This window comes from Lynx rufus, unplaced genomic scaffold (assembly GCF_022079265.1).
Source record: "Lynx rufus isolate CCGP_SWC_20201006 ecotype Redwood Valley unplaced genomic scaffold, mLynRuf1.p SCAF_17, whole genome shotgun sequence".
NCBI lineage: Eukaryota > Metazoa > Chordata > Mammalia > Carnivora > Felidae > Lynx > Lynx rufus.
In genome coordinates this window covers 33,694,891-33,719,369 of record NW_025814831.1, presented here as the reverse complement: position 1 = coordinate 33,719,369, position 24,479 = coordinate 33,694,891, and the positions used below count along the sequence as shown (strand labels likewise).

At 52.4% G+C, this 24,479-nt stretch overlaps 1 protein-coding gene across 3 annotated transcripts in view; it reads right to left on the bottom strand.

Annotated features, from left to right (window-relative positions):
* ACTN1 (actinin alpha 1) overlaps positions 1–24,479 on the bottom strand; it is a 95,520-nt gene that overhangs the window by 64,461 nt on the left and 6,580 nt on the right. The window contains exon 1 of one of the 3 annotated variants that reach the window (XM_047079450.1): positions 14,567–14,611. The exons of the other annotated variants lie outside the window; for them this stretch is intronic. Within the exon in view, the coding sequence (XP_046935406.1) occupies positions 14,567–14,596 (30 nt within the window). The 5' untranslated portion in view covers positions 14,597–14,611. Of the gene's footprint in view, positions 1–14,566; positions 14,612–24,479 lie in introns of those variants that run through there. 3 annotated transcript variants of the gene reach the window in all.

Sequence of the window (24,479 nt, the reverse complement as noted above, 5' to 3'; positions counted from 1 at the left end):
ATCCTGGAGTCTGCAAACTAGGAAGGTAGGGGGACCCACCTAGGGCACAGTCACACAGCAACTTAACTGGGGGAGAGTTCTGAGCCAGAATGCCTGGCACAGAAGTGAGGGGCTCGGGCTCCCCGAGGGTCCGGCAGGTTCGCTGCCGTCGGGCAGAGCCCACTTCAGATCTTCTGTCCCCCTTCTCTCTGCCCCTCCATTGCTCACTTGCTCTCTCTCAAAAATAAGCAAACAGCTGGGCGCCTGGATGGCTCAGTCAGTCAAGCGTCCGACTCAATTTTTGGCTCAGGTTATATGATCTTAGGGTGTCATGAGTTTGAGCCCCACATCTGGCTCTGTGCGCTGACCATATGGAGCCTGCTTGGGATTCCCTGTCTTCCTCGCTTCCTGCCCCTCCCCCGCTCACACCCTCTAAATAAATAAATAAATAAGAGGGGATAAACAAAACGTGGTGTATACACACAATGGAATATTAGTCGGCCATAAAAAGGAAGGGGATTCTGACACATGCTATCACATGGATGAACCTTGAGGACATTATGCTAAGAGAATGAGCCAGACACAAAAGGACAAATACTGTCTGACTCCCCTTTGATGAAGTACCTAAAGCCGTCAAATTCTCAAAGACGGTAGATGCTGGTTGTCGGGGCTGGGGGAGGAAGGGATGGGGAGTGAGTGTTTAATGAGTACAGAGTTTCAGTTTGGCCAGATGCCAAGAGTTCTGGAGACGGACGGTGGTGATGGCTGCACAACAGTGGGAATGCGCTTAATGTCACTGACCTGCATACTTAAAAATGGCAAAAATGATAAATTTCACGTTATATATATTTTACCACAAACTACCTCTCCCTCTCTCTATATATATAAATATAAATATAAATATAAATATAAATATAAATATAAATATAAATATAAATATAAATATAAATATAAATATAAATATAAATATAAATATAAATATAAATATAGAGAGATGCAGGTTAAACATAAACTTGCATGTGGGCATCGGAAAATAACCCTATTACCTGTGGGGAAGCATTTTTTGGGTTGTTTGTTTTTACCGTGAACATGTTACACTTTCCTAATAAAACCAAAAGAGACCCTGGAGACTTCTCAACAAAACTGTTTCGAATCGTGACCCATTTCGGTGTCTGAGAACTGCCCACTCTACACAATGTTGCAGGCAATGCCGTCACCTGACTCCTCTCTGCCACCAGCGACAGCCTGCCGGGCGGGACAGGGATGAGCATCACCCCCCTTGAAAGCAGTGAAGGAGGACTTGGGGTGGGGGCCAGCAATGACGCACGGGGCCTCCCCAGCCCTCCCCACTTCACGAAAACAGGAGTAGGGAAATGCCCCCAGGGCCAGAGACGATGGGTAACTGGTGTGCCCCTCCCTAGGCTCTGACTCCAAGGTGACTCTGGCTTTGGAAGGAAATGAGCCACCCTGCCCTATTTCCCCTTCGAGGAAGGCACAAGGGAATGACTGAGCCCAGTCCCTACATGCCCGGCCTTCTCCCCCACGGGACTCTGGTGAAATCACCTCCCATCCTCCACCGCAGGGGGGCAGGAAGCTGCAGCAAAGAGGGAGACGGAGAAACGTCCACCTGATGGAGGAAGGCGCAGGATGGGGGAGGCACAAAGGACAAGAGGGGCCTTTCCAATTTCTACCCTCAATCTTGCCATGAAGATACCAGGAGGGATGCAGACTCAGGCTCCAGTCCTGATGTTCCCACTGACTGGCCATGTGGCCTTGCCTCAGTTTCCTCATCTGTAACTTGAAACGGATGGAATGCTTGTTTTCAGTGGCTCCTTCCTTTCAGCTCTGAAACTGAAGGCTTCCATCTGAGCTTGGTGATGTCCCCGAACCAGGAAAGGGCTGGGGAAGACAAGACATGGCCTTGGAGCAAGGAGAGCCTCCTTCAGGGACCCATGCCTGGTCTCCCTCCTGGACGCAGCGCTTCTAACTGGAGCACCAGCACTCCCACCCTCAGACCACACCGCCCTGCCATTCATTTCATATTTTTTAAGCTCTCACCCTGGGCCAGGGGCCGAGCCAGCACTGGGAAACAGTGGCGAACAGCCCAGCCTTCGAGGCACTCACAGCCTCGTGACTGTGTCCACCCCACCCCCTGTCCCCAAGGCCAGCCCTCTGAGGAAGCAGAGCCTGGAACAGTCATCCGAACAGTAGGCAGAAGGGGAAGCCATACGGGGCCCTGAGAAGTGCACCAAACCAAACTGAGAGCCAGGGAAAGCGTGGCCCTGAGAAGTGCACCAAACCAAACTGAGAGCCAGGGAAAGCGTGGTTTGAATCCCGCACCAGCCGCCAATTTGCTGCGTGACCTTGGACTAGCTTCTTCAGCCCACTGGGACTCAGTTTCCCGATCTGTCAAGAGAGGCCTGGGACTGGTCTCTGCACGACCTTCCAGCTCAGACAGCCTGGGCGTCTCTGGGATCCCGGGATCCCAGCAGCACCACTGACCCCGACCATCTGGGCCCCGTGGACTCCAGACAAGCAGAGCTGATGGTCGGCCAGCTCCGGAGAGTCATGCGGCACCAGGGACAGATGCTCAGCCCTGCAAAGCCCAGCTGCCAGAGGCCGTCTGAAGGCAAACGTCTGCTGTAACTTTAGGATCAAATGGGTGTCTCGGCTTTCTCAGAGTTGGAACTGTTTAGCTCGGGACGGGGTCAGAAGACCAGAAGGAAGCTTCGTGCATTCTCAGTGCCGCACTGCCTAGTAGGGGAAAGTGGCGCCCCTCCCGCCCCATCTCTGCCGGATTTGAACCATAAACACAGCCCTTTTCTGAAGGGAAGGGCTTAACACAAACCAGATGTGGTAGGGACTTTCCCCCACCCCCTCCTGGCCCTAAAATTAAACATTCAGTGTCTCCTCTGCCAAAATTCACTTGAAGGCCGAGCCTTAAAGAGCCAGCACCTCCGGTTCTCACCCTCACACATTCTCAATCACATCCCCGCTTAAACAAAATGTCAAAGTACCCAAATGGCAAGTGTGGATGGGGCGGCCCCCCAGGAGTGCCTGGCACCCATGCAGGCCAGGGACAGATTTAAAAGGAAAGGTCACTGGAGAAGAAATGCTGATCCTCTATCACTGGCCCAGAAGGTACCAAAGGTACCTTCCAGGAGTGGTTCCCGCGCCTGGGGATTTGCCCCTGGGGACGGCACAGAGAGGGTTTGCACATGCAAGGGCACTCAGCTCACAGGGAGCATCACTCCTGTCCTAGGGGACTCTGGAGATTCCTGGAAGAGTCCATTTCTAGGACTCGAGTTTGCAGTCTCTAGAAATGGGATGAATAACAGGTATCTGATTTATCTCTGATCTCATGCAAGGCTGTGCCGGTGCAGACAGAGCCCACCTCAAGAGACCTGGACTCTGCTGGGCTGCCAGGCTGGTCGCTCCCCTGTCCTAAAAGCTCACCTGGGTCCTACAGATCCTTCCAACCCCAGCCGAAGTCCCAGACCATCCCATCCACCATCCACCTAACTGCCCCCCCCACCTGCCCATGCCCCCTATGCTAGGGCCAGGCCTCAGCACCCAGCACTAATCAGTTGGCCCTACAGAGGCACATCCTGTCTCCACAGCAAGGGGACACATCCATCCCCTGCCCTTAAGCTCAGGGGACCACATCTTACACCTTCTATGCACTCCACAGCGCCTAGCAGCACATAACACACACTGAGCGTGCTCAGAACAGACGGTTAAATCTCATGCAGCTGCCATTACTCAAGCAAAGGACAGGTTATAGCAATAAATAAATAAATACATACATACATACATAAATAAATAAAATTTGGAGAGAGATGGTGCTTCAGATAGAAATTCCCTGACTTGCTATTAAATTGAATACTATTTTTTCTTAAAAAGTAGTTCATCCTACAACCTCAACATAGTCTTTTTCGTTTCTGCGTATTACCTGTTTACACTGGTTTTTATGGTTGCAACTGATTATAATGCATATAGCATATAGTGTTACTCTAACATTCAACAGTCTATTGGATATTCTATTCCTGTATAATCTGTATAAATGTCACTCTAAAGGCTGAAAAAAAAATGTCCCACCACTACCATGTATCAGGAAGGTTTGTTAAACTCCTCCCCTAATGTTGCTTAGACACGGAAGCTTTTTTTTTTTCCCGAGATGGCACAGAGCATATTCTTAGGCGTTTCTGTCTCAGTTGGACAGTTTTCTTCAGACAAAATCCTGGAGGCCAGTGGAGCGGGGGAGGGGGGGGGGGGCAGTGGAATTACCAGGCCAAAGGATATGAACATTTTCACAGCTTTTGCTACATAAATGAGCCACGATGCTAACCCACAAGTTGCAACAATCCCTAGAGCCTTCAGAAAGGAGTCCATCCACCTGTTCATCTAAAACCTTGCCTTGATTGTATTTTTTGTCTTTGCAAAACTGTGTCTCAGTGACACGTATTGCCTGGAAGAGTTCATCACCTCTGGGACTCCAGAATAAGTGCTCTGAGGGTCCTTTTTCTTATACCTTAGCTCTCAGGCCCACCTTCTCTATACCAACCCTTGTAACCCTAGTCCTTTCTGATGTCAGAGGCATGCTGTGGCCCCCTGAGGCCTGCTCTACCAAACTCAATCTCCCCCCTCAACTTCTGAGAGTCGTGGTTCCCTTCTACACTGTGCCCCTCCTCCCACGGTACCACATCCCCCCTGAGAAACTGCGGATAGTCAGGCAGAGGGGGTGGTTCTTGACCTACAGCCCCCAAAATGACACCCAGGGATGTGGAACTGCCCTGTTAAACTGAGTCTCACGTGCTTTCTCAGCTCCCTGTTGCCTGGGCCTGTCTCCCTGGGCCAGTTGGAGTCTATGCCAACAAAACACACTGCCGCTGGCAGACCCCCGGACTGAAAAGACCCAGGAGCATGGCAATGAGGAGCGTCCACAGTCTAGAGCCAACCCAAACCCCTGTTGTCACGCTGTCTGGATGAAAGCTAGAACCCACACAACAGTACACAGTCAGAATTTGGCTCAACTGAGACTACAGGGTCAGAGGTCACTAAGGTGGGACAGGGCGAGGCAGCATATGGGGCGCTGAAAAGCCCTGTCTCCACAGGAAACCAAACAGAGCTGGACAGTCACTAAAGGACACAGATGTTTGTGCTGGGTGAGCAGGGAGGGCCACCTGTCTGATAGAAGTGGCCCCTCAGAATGCCCAGGGTGAGAAAAGCATGGCCTCCACCATTAGCACTGCAATATTGCTTTAAAGCAGCCTTATTGGCCCTCTTGCTCCAAAGCCAAAAACAATTTACGGTCAGGGAAGCAAGAACAGATTTTCTTTCCTTTCCTTATTTACTTTCCCTCTAAGTAATAATATGGGTTCAGGGTCCAGAAGAGACACTTGGTTCACATTTTGGGGATACTCCTACCACTCAGACTAGAGCAACGATACTCTCCACGTAAGCCTTCCTAGATGTTCTCTAAAAATTAAGTAGGGGGCTTGCTAGAAATGCAGATTCCTGGGCTCTGAGCCCAGAGCATTTGGTTCGGCAGGTCTGGGCAAGGCTCAGGAGGCTACAGTTCATACGTGAAGCCTCAGTGGGCCATGGACCACCCTTTAGTAAATATGGCATCGGAGTGAAATTCTCCACTTGGGTGGTAGAGAGTGGACATGCCCACTGGAACCAGAACTGGAAGATGTAGTCACCTGAAGCGGGTGCTCAATTAATACACTGTGGGCAGGACGCCCTTTGCTGTTGCCCACCTCCCCTCCTCAGAGCAAAGGAACCTCTCCTTCACAGAGCAAAGTTAAGTACATGTTGTTGTCTCCTCAGGAGTCCCTCTCGCCCTCCCAACGACCATGAGTCTTAATTGGACCAGCCTTTACAGTTCATTGTGGTTTCTGGGTAGGGAGAGACAGAGAGGGTAGAGTGTCTAACAAACCAGACAGAACAAATCAATCCCAGCCTGTCCACATGGCCACAAGCTGGAGTACCATGAGGCCCTGACAGGGAGCTCTTGACCTAACCAACTTAAACAGCAGCTGAGACATTCCAGTGGCTTCCCCCTTCGGTGCCCCCAACACCGAGAAATCCCTCCGGTGAATCCCACGGCTCCAAAGTTCTGATCATCCACAGCCCCTGGACATTGGAAAACAGTCTGCCACTGTGTCGGAGGGGCCGGCAGTAGGACACTCAGCATTAGGGACATCAAGCGTGCTCTAGGTGCACCTCCAAGACAGCCTGAGAGTCCCACACGTGGGTACGGAGGCTGGGGTGGCTCGAAGAAGCCACCATTGCAGCTCCATCTCGTCTTTCCCCAAGAAACACCTGTGGACCTCCAGGTATGATCCCCAACCGAAGCGCACCTGACTCCATACGTCTAGCACTAGGTTAAAATGAAACAAGGGGAGAGCCACAGCTGCAGGAGAAAGGAAGCTTCTGCGCATCACCTCTTCCATATTGAAAATGACACAAACATCCAAGTGTGTCACTAGTGTGGGCACAGCACCAGGTGCCCCCATGCATTCACCCATGTTGGCATTTGAAGCCACTTGAGAAATCTTCAGCTGGCTCTTAAGAGTTCCCAGGGACTGAGGCCTCGTTCCCTACTTCAGGTCAAGCCATTTCATGAACAGTCCAGCTTCCTCTTCCCAGCCCAGCATCAGGGGCATTTCATCAGACACGTCACTGCTCAGGGGACGGTGGAGCTGCCCGGGGACAGAAGTAACCCTGCCGGGTTGAGGAGTGCCGGCAACCCCAGTCGAGAGTTCATCAAGGGCCCAGCCGGAGCAGGAAGCGGTCTCTTCCACCCTGAGGCTTCCTCCTGCAGATGGAAGTATGGGAGAAGGTCGCCTGGGCCATGGAATGTTTGGTTCAGAGAAGTGAAGGGGGGAAGTGAGAGCCGGGCGCAGAGCCGGCAGGTTTAGGTTCTGTTCTAGGACTTCTCCCACTTCCCTTCAGCTTTACCAAGAACCCTGGCTCTTCTGACAAGCCTCACAGACAGACAGGAACTTGCAACAATGTGGTCAACAGCCAGGTCCGGGGGGAGGGGGAACTTTCCCAGACACGGAGGCTCATGAGCCTTGTGCCCTGCCCCTGAGGTAGCGCCTGGCAGGTGGTAGCTACTGAAGAATCTACTAAGTTGCCAGCGGAGGATCCTATTTCACATTTTCCTCCCAAATATTTAAATCCTGACAGTTTTCTGAACCACCTTCTACATATCTAGCACTAGGTTGAAATATTAACAGGGACTTCAGGTTAGAAATGTTAAGCCCACAGCCAGGCAGGCCAGTGGCTAAGCTATTCTGGGTCAGAGGAAAATCGGGTGCCCTCCCTGCCAAGCAGGAGGGCACGTAGGACTAACAGGGGACCACCACAGCTCCCACTCCTGCCTGACAGGAGGCAGGAGGTCACTACAGCAGCACCCCAAACCGACACCTCCATGCTCTCAGCGTGGGAGAATTCCAGGCAATCTCTATTTTCTTCCTTGTACTGTGCTGTATTTTTCACAATAAACATTACGTTCCTTCTTAATTAAAGAAACAGGTTTGTGTATTGCCGGTGGCATATTAAGTCAGTCCGTCTTAGAAAGGCAACTGATGAATACGTAAAATGGTCATCTCTCTTGACCAATTAACTCAGATCCCAGATATGAACCTAAAAGGCAAGAAAACGTCCACAGGAAAGGACTACTTATAGAGGCATTACCTAGGATAGCCAAAAACTGGAAACCATGGAGATGTCCAATGCCAGAAGAATGAAGAGGAGAGGAGTAGCACCTCACTGAGGAGAGAGACAGCCAGTAAAGGTGACATGCCAGGCCCAGCCCCGACAGGTAAGCCATTTCCTTCCCGGGGGGACCTCATCCCTGCTCTGTGGCCAAGAGCCTGAGGCCAGAAGCACCTTGCTGAGGCTCGGAGCAAATCCAAATGTGCTTCCAGAAGACAGCCTTGGCCTCCACCACCTTCGTTCTGAAAAGGTAGATGCCAGGTCCAGCCCCGACCTCTCATTTTCCTAACAAAATAGCAGCTTTGGTCCTCACATGCCTGGTACCTCAAACAGTTCTCTTCTCTGCGCAGGCCTCGGAAAACCTCTAACAGACGCAGGGCCCAGGAGCCCAGCCCCGGGCAAACAACCAGGAGGGAGGGTCTCCAGTGACAAGCAAGGGGTGAGGCCTCGCCTCAGCTGGACCTCTCGAAGCAGTAGGACAAGATTTCATTATTCAGCTTCTCACAGAAATGCCTTCACACAAGTGTGATTTAACACCATGCCTTTGGCTCTACTGAGGGTTGATTTAAGAACCAATATGCAGGGGCGCCTGGCTGGCTCAGTCAGCGGAGCATGCGACTCTTGATCTTGGGGTCGTAAGTTTGAGCCCCATGCTGGGTGTAAAGATACTTAAAACTAAAAATCTTTTTTTTAATTTTTATTTTTTAGTGTTTATTCATTTTCGACGGAGAGAGAGAGAGAAAGAGACAGAGCACAAGCAGGGGAGGGGCGGGGGGGGGGGGAGACACAGAATCCAAAGCAAGCTCCACGTTCTGAGCTGTCAGCACAGAGCCCGACACCTGGCTCGAACCCACAAACCGTGAGATCATGACCTGAGCTGAGGTCGGATGTTTAACTGACTGAGCCACCCAGGTGTCCCTAAAAATAAAAACCTTAAAAAAAAAAAAAAAAGAAAGAAAGAACCAATATGCAAAAAAGGTCTCTGTGTGTTCCGTGAAACTACGACCGACAGCATTAAGCACAACACGACTCTAAAATGGAAAAGTCCCTGGTGGTCAGTAATTACTATAAGTGTCTCTTTCCCATGAACTGATATGCTTCCTTTCATTAGGAAATAAATGTTATGATAATTCCAATTTCCCCTTTTGCTGTGGCTACCAGGAAGCTTGGAATGAGGGTCAGAGCAAACTAAGAAAAACTAACCTCTTTTAACAGTCACCTCATCCTCACCCTGACAAAGCTCAGATCTTCCGACTTTAAAACTTAGCCATACATGAGCCTTGGGATGTGCTCTCCTCAAATGCTTTTTGGAAAGAGGTAGAAAAGCACAAATAAAAAAATATTCATGAAACAAACTCTATCCCTGGATCTCACTTTCATCAGGGAAGGAACGCAAAGGCTGTGTTGCTATATATGAAAAAACAAATCTTTAATAAAAAGCCACGTGGAGAAATAAAAAAACGGAACTGAACTGCATACACGCTACGGTTACCACTATGAAAGTAACCCACATATGAAGACAAAAACAAAAATAGGTTTCTGAAACGATAAATCGTGGTGTGTAGGTGAGAGGGTTAAAATGTCATCTTTTTTGCCCCCTCTGAAGTGCTTTCTCTTCTCCAATGGCAACAGAGGCCCAGGTAGATGTATCAAGTAAGGCAAGCAAAAGCCAGTGTTCCCTGGCCTTTCCCATGTCATCCCCAAGGCTGCCACATTGGGGGTGGAGACAGGCTACAAGCCCACAGGTGGCTCCTTAGAGACTGGAACCCAGTAGGTGGTGGGCTGGACTTCTTAGGGTCTTGCAAAAGATGCCCGGTGCCCTGAAATCACAGCGGTTTGAAATTCTTGTCCTCACTACCCGTCAGCGGGCATGTTCCGAACACACCCTCATAAGAACAACAAACTAGACACCTGCACACGTGGTTGTGGGGAGGGGCAGGAGCCATAAGCCACGACCTCTGACCTCTACATGCCTAGGACTCGATGGGCAAACTAGTGACCCCTCAGCCTTCCCATGTCAGATCAAACGCGCTCCCTCCGGGAAGCTTTCCTCCTCCATCCCCAGAAACGACCCTCGCACCTGACTGATGGGCATTCACACACAGCCTGCACGTCTCCTTCGAAACCCTTGACACACCTGAAACCCCGTCCTCGGTGCGTCCAGCCCAGGGGACTGCGAGCCCAAGGCCGGCGCAGTTGCAGATGGCACCCGGGCCACATGAGCCACATGGCCGGCAGACAGGATGGCTCAGCCTCTGCTGAGGACCAAGGTTTGGGCGACTGGACTAGAGGCTTCCTCCTCCCTCCACTGGACTCAGGATCCCCGGGGCTGCCAGAGTGGCTGGCCGCTGTCTCTACTGCACCCATCTCTTTTCCAGTGACAGCAGCCCACGTGGGGCAGGGGAGCCTAGCCCTGGAGAGCAAGTATGTCTTCGGAGGCTGACTCACCACCTTGCAGGTGGAGTGAGCTCATTCCCTTCCAGGGCATCCTCGAACCAGAAACCCACAGCAGAGGTGGTTCCCATGGCAACCGGCCAGCGCCTCCTCCACAGCCGCCTTCCCTGGAGCGCCTGCGCCCTGTGCCCTGTGCCAAGGGTCACTTAGCCCGCCCTCCGCCGCCCAAATCCCGAGAGCACAGAGCGAGCCGGGGCCCTGGGGGCCAGGCACGGCAGAGCCCTCCCCCCCCACCACCCCCACCGGCTTCGACAAGTCCACCCAACACACTCGAGACCAGGAAACTCATGACCCCACAGTTCATTCCTTCTTTGGAAAGTTTGACAGTTAGAAGCTCTGAGCTAGACTCCCATCTCCCACACAACCCCCACAAGTACTATTTTGCCCCCTTGGGCCTCCCAACGTGGTCTGCAGCCTTGTCTACACAGCCAGGCTCCTTCCACTACTCCTGACACGGCTCCCACCCACCCCACCGGGCAGTGTCCAGTGTCCAGGGTCGAGTTCAGACAGCCGAGCACTGAGCAGGACTCAGGACAAGTCTAGAGCCCGCCGCTGCCCCGAAGACGGCCAAGCTCGTCCGCTGACTCACCGGGTCCGCTGTCACCCACCCCCAGGCCTCTTTCTCTCCAGCTGCTCCCAGCCCACTCCTTCTCACTCATCCCCTGCCCCACCCTTCCCAGAGCTTCATACTCACTGTTCATGCCTTTGGTCACATTCTGCCTGGCCCACCTCCCCCGCCCTTTGCCACCACCCCCCTTGCCTGACTCACCCAGACATACTCCAGATTTGATTTTTAGCTCACTTTTATCACCTCCTCCAGGAAGCCTTCCCTATCTCCTCCAAGGTGGGATGGGGCCTTCCTTGGGCTCGCTTCACCATACTGCACGTCACATCTTTGTGACAAGGAAATGCGGTTCATAGGTCTGTCACCCACTGGCCTCTCGAGCACCTTGCCCTGACCTGGAAAGAGCAAGTGCTTCATATTTATTAAACCTGGGTGGTGAGCACATAGGTCTTTGTCGTGGTGTTCTCTACACTTTTTCTTATATTTCAAATGTCATTTAAAAAAATAAAATGATCCACAGTAAATGTGAATTGAGAGGGTAGACCATCGTCAGCAGCCATGCCTTTGGTGCGGGTTATGTCTGCCCACCCCAAATATCTGGCTGAACTCATCCTTCAGAAACTTTTCCCCCCACCCTGGGGCTGGAGGAATGCCACTTGGCTAGTTGCCAAGTAGTCCGTTCAAACCTTCTGGAACGTCTGCATCGTGCTCGGCACAGTGGTGACCCCACGGGCGAGGTTGCGTTGGTACTGGCGTATCGTTTCACCTCCGCTTGTCCTTTTCATTCGCGAGAACACAGTTCACCCCAGCTAATCTCACTGCATGCTAGCCCAGATGGCTAAACAGGACAGGGAGGTTTTGTGGCTAAGCGCTGAAGCTGGGGAAAGGGGAAATCGGGATTCGTTATACTATCCTCTACTCCTGCACTTGAATTCTCCATGATAATTAGGTTTTGTTTTGTTTTTTTAACTTATTCACACAACTAATATCCCCTAAGTGCCTCCCACATTTCAGACATCATGGCTAAAGAGAGAAATAAGAAACAACCCTCCCCCGTCCCTGCCATGAATTGAAACTTTATTAAATTCTAAATTACTGGGGCGCCTGGGTGGCTCAATTGGTTAAGCGTCCGACTTCGGATCGGGTCATGATCTCATGGTTCGTGAGTTCCAGCCCCACATTGGGCTCTCGGCGCTCAGCGTGGAGCCCACTTGGGATCCTCTGTCTCCCTCTCTCTCTCTCTCTCTCTCTGCCCCTCCCCCACTTGCTTGCACTGGCTCTCTTTCTCTCGAAAATCAATAAACATTTTTTTTTTTAATTCTAAATTACTTACTATCTTAACCCTCCCTGAAAATTAACATCTAACCACACTTGTGACAAGATGATGCTGATCTCCCTGGAGGGAAGAAGACCGATAAGGGGCTTTGGGAACTGTGTCCTCTGGGCTTGTCTCCCCAGCCCTGCCTCCTCCACCTACAGGGTCTCCCCCTGTACTGCGGCAGCCCCCCATTCAGAAAGTGGCCGCAGGGCACCAAGGTTGGGCCTCAGAGCTGCTGCAGATCTCACAAGCCCCCAGGAAGCCTGCAAAAGATAGCTTTCCCCTCAAAGGGCAGGATCCAAACACCCTTCATTCTGTCATTACAACTTCTCCTAAAGCCCTCTCAGTATCAGGTGCGAGACCGGCTTTGGAGATAGAAATAAAGGCCACACAGACATCCCTGACTTAAGGGAATCATGGTTCTAGTGACTGGAAATCCCAGGATTCAGATCCTAGCCCTGTCACTTACCAGCTGCAGGATGCTGGGTAAATTACTAAACCTCTCTGGGCCTCGGTTTTCCCATCTGTAAAATGGGGACATAGTGCCTGCCTCACGGGGTTGTTGTGAGGATCTCATGGGTCAGTGCATGGGAAATTCGCATCCCGGTGCTTAGATGCAAAAAGCTAAGCACGGTGCCAGGCACGCAGCATTAGAAGAGCTACTTCGTATGACTCCTGTATTAGTATTATTCACCAGGCCCCCACGGCCTATTAACAGGCAGAGGTGACAGTGGAGCTTGAAATGCAAAGAAGGAATCACAGAGGCAAGGCCAGATTCAAGAGACAGGCACAGACTGGCTCCAATTGTCTTTGCACCATTATGTTCGTCTGCCTGAGCTTTTCCGAGCAATGCCGCAGCCACAGCCTAATGGGTGAATGGTGCCCACGAGCCTGCAAATGCTTTCCATCTGGCCTCTTCTCTCAGAGGAAGCCAGCAATGCCCCTTCATCACCCCCAGCCGGCCCACACCCAGGGTGCTATAGCGCGGCTGAGCACTACGTCCTTGCTGTTCAGGGATTTTGTCTTTTTCAGCCAGCTGTCAATTTCTGCTCACCCTGGGCATTAGGTGGTAGGAGCACTTGAGCCCCTACAGACCTGGGTGCGGATCTCAGCCTGCAGTATGCCAGCCTCAGCGTGTTATTTGACTTCTCAGGGTTTTGAGCCCCTCGCCTGTAAACAGAGCTAATGCCTCCTACCTTGCTCTGAGGATGAAATAATAGTGTGATGTGAAACAAACAAACAGCTGGCATAGGGCCTACAACCACCGTGACTATGTCAGAGGGTGGAGCCTGGAACACCCCCACAGCCACAGAACCGGCCCAACCCTGCCATGGCCAAGAAGGTGCCATACTCGGGGGCAGCCAGCAAAGGCATGACCAGCACCCCCGTGCTCCCAGGAGGGCGAGGAAATCTGCCCCTCCCCAGTACAGCCTCATTCCCAAGACCCTCCTTGGGGGTGGCCAGTGCCTGGGGTGCCACGCAAGGCAAGAAGGAAAGAGAAGAGACACGGGGAAGAAAGGAAGAGGCGAAGGAGCAGCCCCCATCTAGCCCTGGGCTGTCCCACCTCCACTGCTTGGCATGGCACCGGGGCTTGCGGTGTCAGGGACCAGAACCCGCAGCGTTTACAACAGAGCGTGCCCACCATCCTGGAACGCAGTCCCCTCATCTTACAGGTGAGGATCAGGTGTGGCTTGTCCAGCATCGCACAGCAGCCACAGGCACAGCTCTTATGAACGGACCACTTCCGGGTTCCACAGGCAAGTGTAGGAATGTGTGTGTCAGAAGAGAGGTATTTGGGGCCCAAGGAGGGTGGAGACCCAGTTCTATCTCTAGTGAGGGGCTTCCGGTCTGCAGTCAGGGAAGACAGCTGGTGCTCGCTGCCGAGCAGAGGGAACCTGGCAGGGAGGGGACAGCCAGGGCAGTTGGCGAGGACCGTGCGCTCTGGCCAGGCAGCCTTGATTTCAAAGTCTGGAACACCACTCAAGAGCTGTGTGGCTTGGGGCAAACGGTTTAATCTCACCAAAGCTCCATTTCTTCTGCAAAGTGGAGATGAAAATGAAATAGTACTTGCACTTGACAGTGCGGTTAGGATGACTGATATAATGCACGTTACGGAATTAGCACAGGGCTGGGCATGTAGTAAGCGTTAGCTGTTAATGTGAGGACCGGCACCGCTCATGCCACCAGCGCCACCTGCACCTGTCCCTTTGGCTCGTTTCTCGCTCCCCTCCTCAGCTGTAATCTCAGGAGCCAGTCCCGGGAACATCTGGGTACAAGGGCAGCCATGCAAAGGACCCACCTGTCATTCACCACCTCCAACCTGGCAGAGGACAGCTGCCGTCATGTGTGAAACTCACCTGAACTCGACCACCCACACACTAGCCAGAACCCCAGCGGCTCCATCCATCTGCCTTCAGAGCACAGAGGCTCACGCTGCCTGTCTGTCAGCAGGTGTTTGGAGCCCACCCACAAGTATGACCTCAGAAGAGGGTTTATATGTGCCTGGAATAAACAGTCCTTACCAAAACCAGCCCCACAAGGAATGAACTCATGGCAGAGCATCCTTGGACAAGTCAGATCACCATCGTGGACCTCAGTCTCTTCATCTAAGTGGCGAGGACCAGGTGACGGTATAGTTCCCTTTGGGCTCTGGCATTCTGTGACTCGATTTCCTCAAACTGCTCCAGAAGAAAGAAGGGCTAGAGCTGGGTCCTGGGAGTAAACAAAGTGGAAGACAAGGCTGCCTATTGACACCAGTCCCTGGGGCAGATTCCAGGCTGAAATCCTTGCTCCCTGGCTCCGCTCAGCCTGCAGTCTCTCCTACCTCACACTGATCCTGTGACCCAGAGAAGCCTACACCAAAGACGGATCGATGATGAGCAGCCCACCTTGCAGTGGGCCCAGATACTCTCCCCACCCCAGGACCACACCTGGAGCACCCAGGCTAGAAGGCAGAGCTAAGAGACCCTTCACCAATCCCAAATAAGGCTCCCTACCCTCCACAGGCACCTGGCTTCCCACATGGCCACACCCTAAGCAGGCATTTCCAGAATAAGAGAGTGCATGCAGATCCCAAGACACAGAGCACCACCGGATCCCGTAAGGGAAGCTCATTCACCGGGCCCCACCCACACCCTCCCTAGAGGGTAGGAACAAATTCCTGACAGCTGAGGACACAGAAGACTCCTAAAGATAAGAGTCCGTGTATGAGCAGAATAGTTAGTTTCAGGGCCAGGCTGGGAAGCCCAGGAATCAACCTCAAGATCACCTCCAGAAGCCCTTGGCTCTACTGAGCAACCCCCATCAAGGGGACAGAAACACAGAAAGCTGGCGTTGGCCCCAGACCTTAGAGATCATCTCCATGTGCTAATCCAGGCAAGGCATTTCCAACACCACACTCCCCGCAACCCAGTCCTCTCATTTTATAGGTAAGGATCAGGTGTGGCTTGTCCAGCATCACACAGCAGCCATAAGCAGCTCTAAAACCAGACCTCGGGTCTCCTGTGGCCCTGGTACCTGAGGCACAACTGCTGTCCTTGTTCCGAAGGGACAGAACAGGGTCCTCCCAGGCAGCTCTCTGGACTGACAGTTCAAAGAGGGCAGTTTTTCCATATCTAGTCCTTTCCTAAATGCCACCCACCAGGGTCCCAACAGGAAGGGAGCAGGAGGCAGGTGGACCAGGGTCCTGCTGGGCCCCACATGCTGGGGAGCTGGGGGGTCTGAAGGTTCTGTCTGGTTCCATGCCCCCCCGGCTGCTGTGGCTAAAGACAGCAGGCTGCTGACGTCCACCGCCGAAGAGAGAACCCTCAGTGCTGGGGCTGGAAGGTTTTATTTCCTTTGAGGCCCCCAAGCCCACATAAGAGGACCAGAAACTCCCTAAGATTTTCTGAAGTAGGGGCCGTAGCCAAATCCAACAAGGGCAGGGAACAGAAGGACGTGTCAGCATGGCCAGTACCTCAGGAGAGGAATCTGAAGTGGGCCGCTGGCCAAAAGAAGAAAACACACAGCTGGACTGCCTGCCAGGGAGCCGGGGAGGGGGGTGGGTGCGCTGGCTCCCGGCCACCCTGCTTCGGTCAGACACCTGGGAGGGGGTGTCGAGCAGCATGGCAGGGCTGAGGTCATCCTGAGCTCGGACCCCAGCTCAAGCATAAGGCCAGCTTCCCCGGCCTCCTCTGGACTCCGGGGCACACTTCTGAGGCTGCGAGGCCAGCCTGGGCTCCCTCTGGGACCTCAATTCAGCCCCATCACCAAAGCGGCCCTTGATGCCTTGGACTATCGCCACCCAACACCTCAGCATCCGCCAGACATTTCCGGCTGCACTGTGGCTGCCCCACCCCCTCTAAGGCACCCACGGTCACCGCTCAGCATATCTAATATTTGGTGAGCACCTACTGTGTGCCAGCAGGAGGCTCCTGAGGAGTCACCCTCGCGGGGTACAGGAGCACATCTCCCACCCCAGGTCCAGGCCCCCCCACCCCCCACAGAGAAAGAACGCAACTTCCCCTTATTTGGGGGGGAAGAGGGAGGAGGCACTAGGTACTAAATACCAGCAAAGTCACCATCTACATAAAGACCTCTAGGGCAGATTGCAAAAGTAGCCCCAATGCTTTCCCTTGCCTGTATCTATCTTCTTTGCGAGTAGCTTTGCAGTGCCCTCACACTTGTTAAAAATACAAATTCTCAGGCCCCACCCCAGACCTATATAAACCCTGAGGATGGGGTCCAGCATCTGTATTTTAAGCAGCCTTCTGGGTGATTCTGATGCACGGTCAAGTTTGAGAACCACCCTTCTAGGCTTCAAGGCTCTGAGATGAGGTGGCCTGAATGTGTCTGGATCCCGGTGGCACAGCCTTCCAGGAGCCCCCTACTAGGGAGGCTCCCACGAGACCCCCAGACCCACCTCCAATCATCCAAGGAGCCCCAAGTCATTCACAGATCAGTGATATCCCCTGAGAACTCTCCAAATGTCCTCAGGGCCAAGAGTTTCACAACAATGCCCAAAGCGACTCTGATGAGGACTGCCAAGAGGCTGCCAACTCGCCTGTCCTTTCCAGCTCCCTCCTGCCCATCCTCTACCCAGGCGCTAAGTGAGCGAGGCAAGGGCTGAGCAGCCAAGAGCCAGCAGAGAAGGAAGAAAAGGCCAGAGCCAGGAAACCAGGCATGGACAGGGAGACATAACTGGAATCCCACTGGCTGCCCCCCGGCCCCGGCCAAGAAGGGCTCAGCTGTGGCTCCCCACCTCTGCCTCTTCCAAAACTCTATGTGCAGAGAACGACTGACTTCCAAATGTTGCAAGATACCACTGTGAGACATAAAATGCAAACTCATTTAGAAGCATTCCCAAATTCACAGTAGCTTTCTGTCATTACATATTTGCTTCATCAAGAAGCAATAAAAGGACAACTGCTATCCTGGGAGGAGAAAAACTGGCAAAGCAGTGAGCCCCTAAGAAGCTGACTCTTGGAGCCCCAGGAAGAGGGCAGCGGGCAAGGGTGTAGGTCCCCCCCCCACCCAGGAAATGGGAGCCAGGTGCCAAAAACACATGTGGGAAGAAAGAAAAGAAGAAACTGAGGCTGGCTGCTTCTACCCTCCCTCCTCAAATACCAGGGAGTCTCCGAACCCCGAGGGGGCTCATGGCAGCAGGTATAACACAGAGAGCCACCTGCAGCCTCCGGTCCCACCTGCCATCTGTAAGCCACTGTGCAACTCGGACAAGTCCCTCAAGTCCCAGCCCCTCTGGGCCTCAACCGTTGTCTCATCCACAAAACAGGGCGGAGCCAGGCCAACCTCCACAGCTCCAGGCCACAGGAACCGTGTGAGCAGAAAGAACAGCATGTGAGCATGCTGCTACGTTGGGTATGACACCATTTATGTAGTTTTTTTTTTTTTAATGTTTATTTATTTTTGAGGGGGAGGGGGGGAGAGAGAGAGAGAGAGAGAGAGAGAGAGAGAGAGAGAGAGAGAGAATGAGCTGGGGAGGGGCAGAGAGAGGAGACACAGAATCCGAAGCAGGCTCCAGGCTCCAAGCTGTCAGCACAGAGCCTGACGCGGGGCTCGAACTCACGGACCGCGAGATCGTGACCTAAGCCGAAGTCGGATGCTCAACCGACTGAGCCACCCAGGCGCCCCCATTTATGTAGTTTTCAACAGGCACAAAGATACAGACAACTACACAGGCAGGAACTGTATAAACCAACGTTGAGGAAAGAAAACACCAAATGCGGGACAGCGGTTAATTCCAGTGAGGAAGGGAACAGCATTGGGGACAGGAACACCAGAACCCTACCTCTGCCTATAAGGCCTTTGTGAACTGGCCTCCAAAGCAGAAAACCTAGAAAAACAGCTGTAACCAACTGAGCCTTTGCAAACCTTTCTAAATTTCGTTACCTCCAGCTAAGCCATCGCATAAGGTGTTGCAAAGACTAAATGAATTAATATCTGGGAAACAGAGTGTGCGTGGCCCACGGCACAGAACTGGGCTGGCACGTGCTGGGGGCGGGCTGGGGGTGGGTGCTCAGCTCCGCTTTCCCTGGGCCTGGGCCTGGGCCTAAGCTGGGGCCTTCTGAACCAGGGGCTTCCATGAAAAGGTAATCAGGGGCCGGTCCCGAGCCTGACCCCCCTGCGCCCGCTGTGGCCTTAATGCTTGTGCCAAGCACCCCTAGTAGAGGAGCTGCAGACAGGGCCACTGAACTGAAACCCCAGAGTGGCACTCCTTAATTTTTTGAAAGTTAATTATAGAATGAACCTCTCAATTAACTATAGCTTAAGACAAACAACAACCACAACAACAAAGTGGCTTTCACCTGAGACGAAAGTTTGGGGAAACATCTAAATTAAAAAGAGGCCTCCGGGCTTCATGCAGGCAAAGCTACCTCCCAACAGTCCCAGCCAGGATCCAGGATAAAGGGCAGGAAACCGGGGGTCTGGCCCCGCTTCCCCTGCTCCGGGAATGCAGGATTCATGAGCTGCCTCCTCCTGGTTCCCAGAGCCAAGCCTGGAAAAGCACTTCGGGTTCCTGGAAAGAAAGGCCTTTCCGAAAAACGGGGAGCTCTACTGGAAAGTGCCATTATGTATTATCTGGAGGATGTCTGCGGCGTTTGAAAGGGAGCCACTCCTCTGCCAAAGTCAAATCAGTGGCCAAAATCAACAGGGGGGCTTCTCAGAGCCAAAGAGGCACACACGTGTGCCTGCACTCACACCGACACGCACAGCCGTGCTCACACAGCCGGACAGACACTGCTGTCGGGACCACAGAACCTCCATAAAGTTGCACCCCCCTGCAGACGCTGCACTGGGGGGCAGGCGGGGACCCTATTTCCTGGTGTTGGCACTTAGAAGAAGTAGAAGCCCCACTTCCGTCCGTTCCCAAGCCACAGGCTGTGTGGCCATTCCCATGCTGGACACAAGGAGAAAAGAGAGTCTGGCTGGAACAAGCCCCCACCCACCCGAGCACAAGGCTTGCGGCCTGTCCTCCAAGATGCAAAGCCAAGTTCCATGAGGAGACCTGCCTGAAGCAGGCCACCCACCTTGACGTGCCCCCCCACCTCCTGTCGGTTCACCTACAGACGATCTGAAAATAGAGCTCAGCATCACTCCATTCTGTTCCCATCCGTTTATAATCAGCTTTACAGATGGCTTTTAAAAAATAAATCTTTGGGCCCATAAAAATGCTCCCCTGCAAGCCCCGGCCTGGCCTCAAATCACAGGCCTGTGACTGGGCTCGGAACAACCCCATAGTATCAACCACCAAGAAACAGGAAAAACAAGGTAGAGAGGAGGCAGCTTGTCAAAAGCTCCCTTCCCCCAAGGATCGCTTTTCCACCATCAGCTGAACCCCCCCCCCCCCGGGGCCTCTGATTTAGACCCTGAGACGAACGGTTCAACCCCGGGGGCCAGGAAGGACACTGTCCTACCCTCCGTGCCGTCCTCTGGCCTGGTCCACAGCGCGGAAAAGCCAGAACGGCTCACTCCCAACAACCTAAGCCTCGCCAACTTTCCCTCACCAACTTTTTACCAGCCTCAAGGCTTAAACAAGAACCTCCAACTTCACGTTCCATGTGCACAAGCTTTCAAAAGCAAAACAAACACCTCAGCTACCTGGTTCAAAGCCTGTTGTTTCCCTGGTGACCAAACAAAGGGAAGATGAACAGGTGAGGCTGAAGGAACAGAGGAGGGACATGGTTGAATCTGAAAGCAGGGAAGCCAGTCCCCAAAAGCTGGAGTCAGCTCTTACAGGGGCCACCAGGGACACCTAGGGCCCTCCAGGTTCAGGGGACCTGAGTGTATTCCTGTCAGTTATTCTTTAGACGTGTAGAAATACGACTAGAACGCTCCCCTACCTTTTCAACCGAGAAAAGTAACTTGAGAAAGGTCCTGCTCACCTCGCTTAGACTACAGACCCTCCAAAGACCTGGATTCAAAACCAACTCTACCCCTCCATTCAGGTTGCAGGGGAGACCCTGGTAAAGTCACTGAACCTTTCTGAGCCTTATTTGCCCTGTCTACAAAATGGGGAGAAGGCCTGACAAGTTTGCTCATCATGATTAATGAAGAGAAAACCACGTGTGAAAGCATAAATATTAAAAATCATGAATCATGGGGCGCCTGCCTGGCTCGGTGGGTACAGCGCATGACTCTTGTTCTTAGGGTCGTGAGTTTGAGCCCCACATTGGGGGTGGAGTTTATTTTTAAAACATCATGAATCATGTAATGAGTACTTGATTATATAGCACCTTTAATCGTTCCTTACGATTTCATTTATATAAGCCTTGTCCCTCAAAACATAAACTACGGAATAGCAAAAGGTTTGTCCGTTTCTAGTGAAGGGTCGAGTTCCAAGGTCAGTGTGCCTGGGTTCATGCATAACCTGGCTTACTAGCTGTTTGATCTGGGGCAAGACACTTGACCTCACTGAGTCTCAGTTTCCCTGTCTGCAAAAAGGAAAGTAACAGTACCTTCCTCAAAGGGTTGACGGATGGAGGTAATCCAAACCATGCAACCCTCAAACAGTATGAACTATTATTATTTGGGGAACATTCTTACCAAATACTGGTTGGTTGGTACAAAACAGTTAACTCTCCTTTCTAGTCGTCCTTCTCTCACCTTCTCTTTCCTTTCTGGGAGGTGGACAGTGTTTACATTATCTCCTATCATGGGTTTGGAAATGCTTTAATTTTTTTTAATGTTTTTATTATTTTTGAGACAGAGAGAGACAGAGCATGAGTAGAGAGAGAGGGAGACATAGAATCCGAAGCAGGCTCCAGGCTCCGAGCTGTCAGCACAGAGCCCAACGCGGGGCTCGAACTCACGGACCGCGAGATCATGACCTGAGCTGAAGTCGGCTGCTCAACCGACTGAGCCACCCAGGCGCCCCAGGCAATGCTTTAAACCAAAACGTAAGGTTCCCCTTAAGGACCGAGGGTACCTTCATTCCCAGGCCCTTCTTGCTCTGCAGTCATTGAGCATGTTATGTCTCCAAGCTCAGGATTTTCGTCTATCAGGTGTGAGCATCCCACATCCCTTACAAGGCTGTTGTGAATGTTAAACGGGGCCCATCGACGGAACACATCTACCATACAAGCCACGTGCAACGGGGGCTTCTCTATGGTCTCTATGGTGCCCCCCCCATTGTGAGAGATGACAGGCCTGGACACGACCCCAAAACCTCTCAATAAAGAGCAGACACCAGCCCAAAAGTAGCCCGCTACAGCCAAGGACCAAGCAGGCAGTTTCCAGGGCAACAGCATCCTCTGCACCTACTCCGGATTTCCATCCCCAGCTGCTTTTAATTCTCTTCCCGCCTCTGTAGTGGGCTAAGTCACCTCTTCCCACTATTGCTAGGCAACCCTGAGCACAGTGCAGCTGCCTCCTGGGGGAGGACCGCGCCCCCCCCCCACTTCTCGGGACTGGGGAAAGCTGCCCCACGTGGACCCCATTAACCCTGGGAATGGCAGAAGGTGAGAAGCACTCCCAGACCAACAGGGTCTATAGGTGCAGGTGCAGTGGGGACTCCACCTGGGGGAAATGAGGAAAGCCACCCCCTCCTTCCCCACCCCAGCCTTCTACTTGCCTGGGCTTATCTGTGATCCATTCTTAAGCAGTCTCCAAGCACAGGGTCACATCAAGCTTTTTATGAAAGCTGCCCTCTTGATTAGTTACCTCTTCGGCGGCTCTCCCACTCACGCACCATGAACCTGGATCCCCGACCTTAGAGTAAACGGTCAGCAGGAGAGAACAGGTGGACAGACACGAAAGAGGAAGAGGGACAAGGAGGCAGAGAGCACCAGAAGCTCCCGTGAGGTCCCTTAGCTTCGGAGGTGGGAGGACGGGTAATTGTCATTTTCTTCTCTGTATTACTTAGCATTTTCTGGGGCTTTTTAAATTAAATTTTTAAATTAAGATGGAATTATACCATAAAAGTCATCCGTTTGAGTGGGTTTTAGTATATTTAGATACATTTAGATTATATTTACATATATTTTAGTGTATACATATTTAGAGGAAGTTTTAGTTTACTTAGTATATAGTTTTTAGTGTATTCACAAGGCTGTGCCACCATCACCACTATCTAATTCCAGAATGTTTTCATCACTGGGTTTTGTTTTTTGTATATGTCTTCTCTGGTCAGTGTTCCAGACACGCAAGCATCTCTTTTATAAGCAGCAAAGTGGTGAGGAGGGAAATGCCGGAGCCACACTGCCCACCTCTCACGGGCTCTGTGATCTTGGAAGTTATGCAGCTGCTCTGAGCCAGCTCCCTCATCCATAAAATGTGGATAAAGTGCCCACCTCACAGGACTAGACGTGCTAACACAACACAGAGTCCCTGACACAGTGCCCGATACTTAGCCTGTGCTCAGAAAAGGTGAGCCACTATGGAGATCATGAGAAAAAGAATTTTTTTCTTTTTAAGTACAGCTCTGCTCCCAGCTCCGGTCCCCAGGAAGATGACCGTACCCAGGCTATTGGGGACTGCCATCAGTTTTGCTTATTTGTCTGGGAAGGCTGAATGGGGCACCCAGAGTGTGTAGGCTGGAGTCATGACTATCGCCTAGGTGGCTCTGGGCATCACTACACCAGACCTAAGGGGTTCACTGTGTTGAGAATCTGCCGGATAATCCCCAGCCAGGAAATGGGAGCAGGGGCTAGGCAAGGCAGAGAAGACAGCATCTAACTAGCCCTCTCTGTAAATGTACCCCCTACCCACTGAGAAGGAAGGCTTCTGGGAGCTGGGACTTGATGCCTAACCTGGGACCCAGTGAGAAAACTTGATGGTTCAGAAGAAGGTGGCTGGCTCAGCTGGTGGAACATGCAACTCTTGATCTCAGGGTTGTGAGTTCGAACCCCATGCTGGGTATAGAGATTACTTTTAAAAAATCTATTTAAAAAAAAAAAAAAAGGAAGGTGGGCTTCCAGGGTGACTCTGAGCCCTGGTTTGCTGGGTCTCCTGCCCCCACCGCTCCCAAGGTCCCCTGAGCCTCCATCAGGGCCAGGTTTGGGCAGGTAGTGGTGCTTAGCAGGATACCAGTGCCTCAGCAGTGAGACAAAACCCTGGGCTGAATCAAGAGTCCAATCAGGGGGCGCCTGGCTGACTCAGTCAGTGGAGCATATGACTCTTAATCTCAGGGTTGTGAGTTCAAGCCCCACATTGGGTACAGAGATTATTTGAAAATAAAATCTTTAAGAAAAAAAAAAAGGAGTCCAATCGGGCTGACCCAGAGTGGCCAGGACTAAGGAACTCAGCCATGACCCCTTTGGGGAGCTACAGACTAAACTGTCTAAACCAGCCGGTGGGCTCCAGGACCTCTCCAGGGTCATTGGTGAGTAACTGAGCCCAGCTCCCTGGGCCCTTGCAGAGCTGTGTGCCCAAGGAGCAAACACAAAGGGGAGAAAAGTAGGGCTGGTGGGGAAGGTGCCCTGAGACCACAGCCCCTTGGCTGCACATCCCGTCCTAGAAAAAGCTTGGGTAGGTTACACGTTGGGGCAGCTCAGGTGGGGTTAACTGGCTGGGACAGTCCCAACAACACCTGCACAGGTGTGGGGCTCTCGAGCTGTACAAAGAGACTGGCCTCTCAGAAAGGTGAGAGTTCAGCTCTGGGAGGGACAAAGCTGACCGGGAAAGAAGGACAAAGGATGAGAACAATGGGAGGGGGTGTTCCCTAGCCTGCAGCAGCTTACACATCATTGCCCTCTGGTCTGCCCTTCCAGCCTTCTCCTTTCTCCTACTTCCCTACCCTCCTTTACACACACACACACACACACACACACACACGCACACGCACGCATGCACAAGCACGCACACACAGCCCAGATGTCAGGGAAAGGGGAGGCTTCCCAGCAGCACCTTCGAATCCTGCCTGTCCTTCTAGATGCAACTCAAATGCCATCAGCCCAGGCAGCAGTGCTGGTTCCTGCCCCACAGAGACCAACACCACAT